This window comes from Chinchilla lanigera, unplaced genomic scaffold (genome assembly GCF_000276665.1).
Source record: "Chinchilla lanigera isolate Chin_1 unplaced genomic scaffold, ChiLan1.0 scaffold00106, whole genome shotgun sequence".
Taxonomy (NCBI): Eukaryota; Metazoa; Chordata; class Mammalia; order Rodentia; family Chinchillidae; genus Chinchilla; species Chinchilla lanigera.
Window position 1 is genome coordinate 6,006,171 of NW_004955507.1, and position 10,004 is coordinate 6,016,174.

The following is a 10,004-nucleotide window of genomic DNA, read 5'->3' on the forward strand; positions in this document are numbered from 1 at the left end:
CAACAGTGCCTCCAAAATGACACACAGGAATAAAAATAAAATATGTACAGACCTGGACAAGGAAAACTCTGAAAAAAAAATCAAAGAAAAGCTAAACACATTGAGAAATATTCTATGTTCATAAGAAGACATATTTTCAAGCATCAGTTCTACTCAAGTTGCTCTATAAATTCAAAATAATCCTAGTAAGAATCCTAGCAAGCTATTTTATAAATATTGAGCAATTGATTTTAAAAGTTTATATGGACAAACAAAAGATCCTGAATAGTGAACATAATATTGAAGGAGAACAAAGCTGGAGGGCTAATACTACCTTACTTCAACTTCCTAAGAAGGTACAAGAGAGTTTCAGGCCTCTTCTCCCATGGAAGTAGAGGGCCTTTTCTCCTTCGTTATGTGTGGAGACCAAAATCAGCCTTTGAGAATCATTGCTGGGACTGCCACAGATGGGCAGCTTTGTCTTCCTAACTCAAGACATTTGTAGGAAAAAAAGTGGTACTGGCAGGAGAATAGAGAGATAAATACAACAAAACCCCCAAACAGACACACATAAATATACTTAATTAATATTTGACAAAGGAGCAGAAGAAATACAATGGAGAAAGTTTTTTCAATAAATGATAGTAGAACAACTAGACGTCCACATATCCCAACCCCTAAAATCTACACACTAACTTCATATAACCTTCAAAAGTATTAGCTCAAAATGGATCATAGACTTAATTGCAAAATGTGAACTTTACATTTAAAATATTTACATTTGATAATTATTTAATGAGTCCATTCTTCAGGACAAAGTATATTTTAGAGTCTGGGAATAGTGCAATGAACAAGAGAGGGAAAAAAGCTCTGTCCTTTCAAAGAACAGGGTAGTCAGATAAAAACCAAAACATATCATTAATATATACATATATACTATGTCATTTAGTATTATAAATGCTATGGGAAAAATAATGAAAGGAAAGGCAAAAGAAAGACATTTTCTAAAAAGGCTTTACTTTTTAGAGCATTTATTTTCACAGCAAAATTGAGCAGAAAATACCAAAAATTGTCACATAACCTTTACCCCCACTCACGTATAGTACATCCCACCACAGTGGAGTATTTGTTACAATTACACTTTATATTTAAAAACTCCTAGAAATGACAAATAGTGCTGCTATAAACGTGGGTGCACATCTATCGCTGTGGTATGATGTTTTCAGTTCTTCTCAAAAAATACCCAGAAGGGGAACAGCTGGGTTGAAAGAGACCTGTAATCCTAGTTTTTTTTAGGAATCTCCACACTGATTTCCATAGTAGGTGTACCAGTCTGAACTCCCACCAACAGTGGAGAAGGGTTCCTTTTTCACCACAGCTCTTCTGGCGTTTGTTCTTGGTTGACTTCTTGATGATAACCATTCTTTCTGGGTTGAGACGAAATCTCAGTGTTATTTTAATTTGCATTTCTCTAATGACAAGTGACGTTGAACATTTTTCCATGTATTTATTTTCCATTTGTATTTCTTCATCTGAGAAGTATGTATTCATCTTAGATGCCCATTTTTGGATTGGGTCTTTGAATTTGAGGGCCTGACTAAAAAAAAAATTATGTGTTCTAGATAGAAGTCCTTTGTTTGAGGGACAGTTGGTTAAAATTTTTTCCCAATTTGTGGATTTTCTTTTCACTCAGTTGGTGATTTCTTTTGATGTACAAAAACTTTTCAGTAAGATGAGATCCCAGTTTTTGATTCTTTGAAGCATTTCCCGTGCAGCTTGGGTTTTGTTCATGACCTCTCTGCCTACCCCTATGTCTTCAAGATTTCTACCTACTTTCTCCTCCAGTAGATTTAGGATAAAAAAAGATGTGGTATTTTTATACAATGGAGAATTACTCATTTATAAAAAAAAGATAAATTGGAGGCTTTTTTAGGTAAATGGATGCAACTAAAGACTACACTCATAAGTGAAATAAATCAGACCCACATGTATAAATATTGTATTGTTTCCCTAGTGTAAGAACTTAAAAGAGTAAATAAAATCCAAAAGGTACAATAGATACTGTGAAAGAGAAAGAAACTGCTCAAAGGAAAGGAACAACTGGGATGAGGGAAAGGAGAAAAGGAAGAAAGGGAGGGAAAAAAATATATGTATATACACAAGATAGCTGGGATAATTATACTGCTGATTTCTACTGGCCTATTGAAAGGAACAGTTAATGATTAAATTTTTTTCTTTTTAATTTTTTTTGACCAATTTTGTATGCTTATGTCTGGTAATCTGAACAATTAATCTGAAGACAACAATATGCAATATAACAACCATTGTTGAATTCCTATCATCTTGTTTAGTGAAATTCTGTATCATTTCTAATGTTTTTTTCATTATTTTTCATTTTCTCTTTTAAAAATCTCCTAGAAAATAATGGGAAAAATCTAGGTGCCCCTCTATATGGCATAACTTTTTAGAAATATCAAAGGCTTAAGCCATGAAAAAAAGCTAAATTCCATTAAAATTTAAAAATTGTTAAGTCAGGTGTGGTGTTGCACACTTATAATCTCAGCACTTGGGAGGCTGAGGCAGGATGATCATCATGAATCTGAGGCCAGCCTGAACTATACAGAGAAACTCTGTCTGAAAAAAACAAAACAAAAATTCTGCTGTGTAAAAGCTGGGCATGGCGGCACATGGCTGTAATCCCAGCACTCAGGACGGAGGCTGAGGCAGGAGGATTGCTGAGATCTCAAGGCCAACCTGGGCTAAACAGTATGTTCAAGGCCACCCTGAACTACTTAGACAGATTCTGTCTCAAAAAAACCAAAAAATAAATAAATAAAATAAATAAACAAGCACTGTCAAGATAATAAAAGGACAAGTCATGAGCTTGGAGAAAATATTTGTGAAAAACATATTTGACAAAGGACTATCATTCAAAATATGTTAAAAACTCTTAAAACTCAATGAGAAAACAAACAGCCTGGTTAAAAACTGAGCCAAAGACCTAAAGAGACATCTTACCAAAACAAATAGATAGATGGTAGGTAAACTCGAAAATGTTCTGTATTTCACTTATCATTAGGGAGTTAATGATACTTAAAACACCAAAATACAGCTTTATATCTGTAAGAATGTTTACACTGGTGAGGATGTAGAGCAACAGAAACTCATTCACTTCTGGTAGGAATGCAAGAAACAGTAGTCACTTTTGAAGACAGCTCATCAGTTTCTTACAAAACTAAGCATACTCTAACCATACAATCCAGCAACTGCCCTTGGTATCCCAAAAGAGTTAACCTATGTCCTCACAAAAACCTGGACATGGATGTATACTTGCCAAAGCCTGGAAGCAACCAAAATGTCCTTCAGTAGGTGAAAGGCATGAATTACTACCTTCAAACAATGGAATAGTATTGAGTGCCAAAAAGAAATTATCTGCCAAATCATAAAAGATATAGAGGAAACCTAAATACTTATTAAGTAAAAGAAGTCAGTCTGAAAAAGTTACAGAGTACATGACATTCCAGAGAAAGGTAAAACTATGGGGACAAAAAGACCAGTGATTGCTAAAGGTTGGAGTAAAGGGAGTGATGAGTGGGCAAAGTACAGAGGATTTTAGGAGTTGTGAAATGATTCTGGTTATTTTAATGATGAACACATGTCATTTTTTTTTTTTTGGTTTGGTTTTTCTCCGGTACCGGGAACTGAACTCACGACCTTGCGCTTGCCAGGCAGACGCTTTTGCCGCTGAGCTAAATCCCCAGCCCCAACACATGTCATTATATGCTTGTCCAAATCCATAGTATGTATCCCACCAAAAAGTACTCTAATGCAAACTACAGAATCAGGTGACAACGATGAACTAAGGTGACAACGATGTGTCAATGTAGGTGCATCAACTGTAACAAATACCCCACTCTGGTGAGATGTCCTATGCATGCATGGGGCTAAGGGTTATATGACAATTCTCTGTATTTTCTGCTTAATTTTGTTGTGAAAATAAATTCTGTAAAAAGTAAAGTTTTTTTTAGAAAATGCTCTTCTTTTGCTTTTTCTTTATTTTTCCCATAGCAGTTACAATACTAAGGTATCACACAGTATGTATGTGTCTATTACTGATTTGTTTTGGTTTTTATCTGACTACCCTGCTCTTTGAAGGGCTAGGCTTTTTCCCTCTTTTGTTCACTGCAATATTCCCAGACTCTAAAATATATTTTTTCCTGAAGAATTGACTCATTAAATATTTATCAAATAAATTATTTAATGCTAAGCCTTATAATCAAAGAAATTTCCTGTACGGTTTCTTCATCCTAAAGGATGTTTTTGCACACTAAACTCCTGAAGACAATATTTTTTTCCTCAAACAGTACATCCAAAAGTGTGAACCTAGCTGGGGTAGCAGAATTGGGCTTCATTACCTAGGGCAGGGTGTTGAGGAGGAGAGTGGGGATCACTCTTCACAAGAAACATCACAAAACCTCCCATAAATAATTTAGTGAGGAATAATAGTAACAATACATGGAAGATTTATCACATTTTAAATTTGCTGAGCTTGCTTTTTGGTGTTACAAGCTGGAGAGATTGGAAGTCTTTCAATTAAAATATATTCTGATTCCAAAATTTTCTCATTCAGTAGAATTCAACTATCTCAAGTCAAGTCTATGCCTCTCACTACCTGCTCTAACACTATCCAATCTGGAAAGGAAGAGGATTATATGTACTTTGGTAATGCAAAAATAAACATCCCAAAGTGCTTGCGTGGTGAGTGGAACTGAGAAAGATTTATTTCAAGACAACCAGCCCAGTGGTCTAGGTGGAGATGAACAGCCTCAAAATCAGAGCCCCTTACCTTGGAAAGAGATGCAGGAACATCCTTGAGGTTCAGCTGCAGCATGTTTCCAATGACAGGAAGTGGAGCTGGGCCCGGGGGGAGCCTTACTGCTTTGTGACTTTTTGTCCACACAAAAAGGAGAATCAAGCAAGAGACAGAAATGACAAGAGCAAGAGTAGTGACTCCCAGAAGCTCCATTTCAGGATCTGGATATTAGCAACTACTGCAGTTGCTGGCAGGAAAGCAAAGCTTGTGTAAAAGTGTGCTCTGCTGGAGGAAGGTGGGTCTGAATTTTGGACTTAGAATAAAACTGGCATGGGTTTGTTTACACTGCTACCTGAGATCAAGAAGTGTGTCCTCTTACTCAGAAAATCTGCAACTCTATCTGGTTGATTTTTTAAGCATCTCTATTGCATGTATTTCTTAGTCTAGATGATTCATTACATAAAAAGCTACATTTTATTTTTTATAGCTTTTTAAAACTTCAAGCTTTTAAAACTTAGTTCAACTCACAAATTTAAAACCAATAGATCATATGCTCTGAGATCTAATTGGAAAAGCAGTTGTTAGAGCTGTTCTCCTCTGACATTATTTTCATCATGTTTCTCATCAATTAAAAATCTCCATGTCCATCAACAGATGAATGAATAGGCAAGACGTAGTATATACATACAAAAAATGTAGGGGCCAGGGAGATAGCTCAGTGGCACAGTGCCTGCCTGGCAAACATAAGGTCCTGAGTTCGATTCCTGGTACCAAAAAAAAAGTTATTCACTTTAAGAAGGGGTGAAATTTTAATATGTGCTCTGATATGCTGGAACTAGAAGATACAATGTTCACTGAAATAAATCCCCACAAAGAACAAATGTTGTGTAATCCAGCTTGTATGAGGTATTTCAAATGGGCAGATTAGAACACACAAAAAGTAAAATAGGTTACTAATAGGTGAGGGAGGACAGAGTGAGGAGTTACTGTTTAATAGGTATTCCTGCTTGGGATGTTAGAACAATTCTGGAAATGAATAACGACGATAGTTATATAAAATTGTGAATGTACTTAATGCCCCTGAATGGTGCACTTTAAACATCGTTAAAATGGTAAATTGTATGTTGCGTATATCTTACCATGATAAAGAAAAATGTTACTATTTATTTATTTATTTAGAGACAGGGACTCACTATGTAGCCTGGGCTGGCCTTGAACTCACAATGATCCTCCTGCCTCAGCCTCCCAAGTGCTGGGATTACAGTCATGCACCACTGTGCCTAGCTAAGAAAATATTTACTAAGTTGGTACTATAGTTGGAAAATGTAATCCAAATTTATTTGCCTTTAAAATAACCTATCTGTAAGTAGCAATGGCTGCTGTGCTGGGTGGATTGCCTGGTCTTGCGTTTAGCTTGTGGTGGTTGTTGGCAATTATGCTTCAAGTGTGACAGGGTTCAACCCATTTAAATTGAATATCTGAGAGGTGAACACTGGAAAATGAAGCCATGAACACATCACTGGAAAACAGATTCTAGCTGAAAAGATCCTCATATCAACTACAAATTCTCCTCATTCTAGTTTACCTCAACCCTCTCAACACACATATACAGACACAAAGGAACATGAAAAAACAAAGCAACAAAAGACCCTCAAAGTCTCCTAACTCTCCCAAAGCAGACCCAAGGGGTACTGATGGAGAAGAAAGCAAACTGCAGGTAGCAGAGCTGTATGAAATGATTAAAAGAGCCAGAGAAACTTGACAGGTTGCTTTTTTTTTTTAAAGATACTGTACAGAATATGAAAATTATTTTTAAAAACATTACATTTTTTAAAATTAGGCTACACAGACACATTAATATAATAGTACATTCTGCAAAAATACTGTAGGTTCCATAATATTCATAAATGCAAGAAACAGTTTTATTTTCTAAAAATTAGACAACAGACTTCTTTAGACAGGCTTCAAGATGGAGGCTGAAAATGCTTGGTGACAAGAAGAAATTCTACAGCCCGACACCACTGCACTAATGCCGCACACTGACCACTGCCACAGAGTCACAAAGTACTCTTCATGTGCAGTGTCAAAACAGCTTCACTTCCAGTCTTTTCAGATGTGTCCTGGTGGTGTAAGAAAGAAAAGTTGAAGGATACACAAAACTATTAAAAGTTACAGCAGAACCATTTAAATGTTTTCTCTAAAACTGAGAAAAGCAATCATGTTAAAAATTTTTAAAAAAGAAAAAGTCCAACAAAACTCTCAAACAAATCAGAGGGTCCTTCAAGTAAGGTGTATAGATTTCAACAAATTATCTTGAAACCATGACAGAGAGCTCATTTTCAAAATCGCCATGGAGGTCCACCCTTAAATGGCTTAAATCCAGAGCCACTTCCTCTTGCCATGGAATTGCTGCCCATCTGGACAATTTTGTTAATGAGAGATGCATTACTTGAGCACTGGGTCATCATGCCTGTGCTTGCCTGAGTTTTGCCCATTCACCTTGTATCATCTTGTATTATGGTAGCCAGGCTCTTGAGAAGGTGGACCGTGCTACTCTTTCCTTGGTCTACTTGTTGTCCTGTCCACAGCAATCAACCATGTCATTCTTTAGGGCAGTGCTGGGCTCCACTTCCCCTGTCTGAGATGATGTCTCTGTCATCCTCTCTGCAACCATACCCTAAAGCATTACTGCAACTCCCCAGGGGAGTGCCTCTCACGCTGTGTCCTGATAAGTCTCTCCCAGAGCACTTCGGCCTTTCAACCCTTGCTTCCAGCTTGTCAGCAGACAGGTTTCCTTCACTTTTCCAGGAGGTTTCTTCTGAAGAAAGAGTTTTAGATATGTACCTTTGATATAGGAGATAGGGCATGGCAAACTGGCTAGAGAAGTGGAAGAGACCTGTAAGTTTCAAGATTGTCGGTCAGAGTCAAACACCATATGTAGAACTTCTTGATGAGAAGGCTCCCATAAGATGTGGATGGCATAAAGGAGATGAGATGCCCTGAGGACCCCATTAATTGTGACTCTTCTGGATAGCCCATCCTGCGTCTTCTAGACACATGGTGCACTTTTATTTTGATTTTATTCTTTCTTTATCCCTTCACCTTTCACCTTTGAAGTAAACTTTTGGTTCCGATTTTGGCTTGTCTCATCCAATTCTTTGTTTAAAATAAAAAGGACCCGGAACACCTTTGATTGGCAAGCCATTTGAAAAGGAACTACCTGACAACATTTTGGCAAAGCCAGCCAGGAGGTAACACCAGCATGAAGGTTTCTCATTCCATTAATTCACAAGCTCTCTTGTTCTCTTCAGCAGAAAGTAACTCCTTGGAATGTACATTTTCTTCTTCATTTTCACCAATTTTTTCAGAATTCTTTATTTTGTTACTGTCACCTTGTTCAAGTGCCTCTTGATTCTCCAATTCACAGTCCTTGACAAAAGCATTATCTTCCACAGACTCCACTCAACTTACCTGCTTCTTGTTTGTTTTTCCCTTTCTTTTCTCTTTTTTTTTTTGTTTTTTGAGACAAGGTCTCACTAGGTAGTTTAGGCTGGCATTGAACTCACTATGTAGCCTAGTTGGCTCAAACTTGCAGTGATCCTCCTACTTCAGCCTCCCCCATACTGGGATTACAGGTGTGTGCCACCATGCCTGGCTTACTTCCTGTTTTTTACCTTTGCCTTTGGTTTGAAGTATCAGTTGAAACAGATAATTCAATATTATCTGAATTGCCTTTTTCCTCTTCAATATCCTGCTTGAGTCTGGAGACCAGCACTGTCTTGACTCTGTTGATGTCCAGGTTCTGCCACTTCAGCTCCGACGAGGTTGATGACCCACCAGTTAGTAATCTTCTTGGCTTCAGCTGGAACTGCAGCTGTCACAGAAGTAGCATCGGTGGCCATCTTGGGAAAGCACTGCACTGCTAAGGCAGCAAGCAAGCTGTGGGCTGTGGCAGCAGTGACAGCACCAACTTTAGGCCTTGGTCACTGTGTGCCTTGAGGAGTTCAAAGAGGATCTGACCCAAAAGATGATGGAATGAACATATAAACTAACCAATGTGGATATGGAATGAACTAATAAAAAATTGGAAGAGCAGATCAAAATGGTTCAAAACATGAATGACAAACTTACCAAAGACACAGATTCCATGAAAAGGCGCCAGGCAGAAATACCAAAGATAAAAAATTGTATAGAGTTAATAAGCTGCAGAAATGACCAATGTGAAGACAGGGTTTCTGAAATTGAGAACAAAATGGTGAATCACTATAAACTACTCAGAGAAGCTTTAAAAAAGATGAGAGAACAAGAAAAATTCACTCAAAAGCTACTAGATGATGCTAACAAGATTAACCTAAGGATAACTGGAGTTAGAGAGAAATTAGAAGATAGCACACATGGAATAAGAAACTATATACAGAAATCATAATAAAAACTTTCTAAGTATGAAGAAAGATTTCAACATACAGTAATAAAAACCTACAGAATACCAACTAACTAGGAAAAAAAAGAAGCTTCTTATGATACATCTTAATCAAAATCTCAGATATTCATTAAAAATACAGTATTAAAAGCTGTCAAAAAAAAGCAAAAAATCATGTATAAAGGTAAACCCACTAAGACTATAACAGACATCTCAACACAAACTTTAAAGGCCAGGAGAGTGAAAAGTTTTAAGCCCCAAAAGCAAACTTCCAGCCTAGACTAATATTTCCTATAAAACTATCTTTCAAAATTGATTGACAAATAAGGACCTTCCATGACAAAGAATATCTTAAGAGATACAGGAACACAAGACCAGCACTCTAAAAAAATTCTCAAGAATATACTAGAGATTACAGTCTGAGTCTCTGTCCTCCATGCACCTGCGGCAGACAGGAGGTCCCCACTCAGTAGGTCTGCGAACTGCTCTCACCGGGGTTTGCATGTGGGCCCTCCCTATGCGTGCCCTGGGCCAAGACAGTAGGCACCCCACGAGCTGCTGGTACCATGGTTTGAGTCTGTGCTTTACTTGTGCCCCTACCCCTGGGGGTTCACAGGCATGGGCAGTCTGTGACTGCTGTTTGAGTGGCCCAGGTCTGGCTCCTGGGCATGTTCTGAACTGACTAAAGAAGCAGAACCAGGTGGGCTGCAACCCGCTGCCACCATGGTTCCCAGCTGAAAGCCATGGAGAAAGCCAGGTATTTCCCATCTACTTCCTGGAGGCAGAGTGGGT

General features: G+C 37.7%; 1 protein-coding gene across 1 annotated transcript in view; it reads right to left on the reverse strand.

Moving 5' to 3' along the window:
* LOC102019826 (cytochrome P450 2C23-like) overlaps window positions 1-5,094 on the reverse strand; it is a 39,624-nt gene extending 34,530 nt beyond the window's left edge. Inside the window, exon 1 of the mRNA XM_013506229.1 lies at window positions 4,826-5,094. Coding sequence (XP_013361683.1) covers window positions 4,826-5,005 — 180 coding nt within the window. The 5' untranslated portion in view covers window positions 5,006-5,094. The remainder of the gene's footprint in view (window positions 1-4,825) is intronic.
* Between the last annotated feature and the right edge of the window lie 4,910 nt (window positions 5,095-10,004).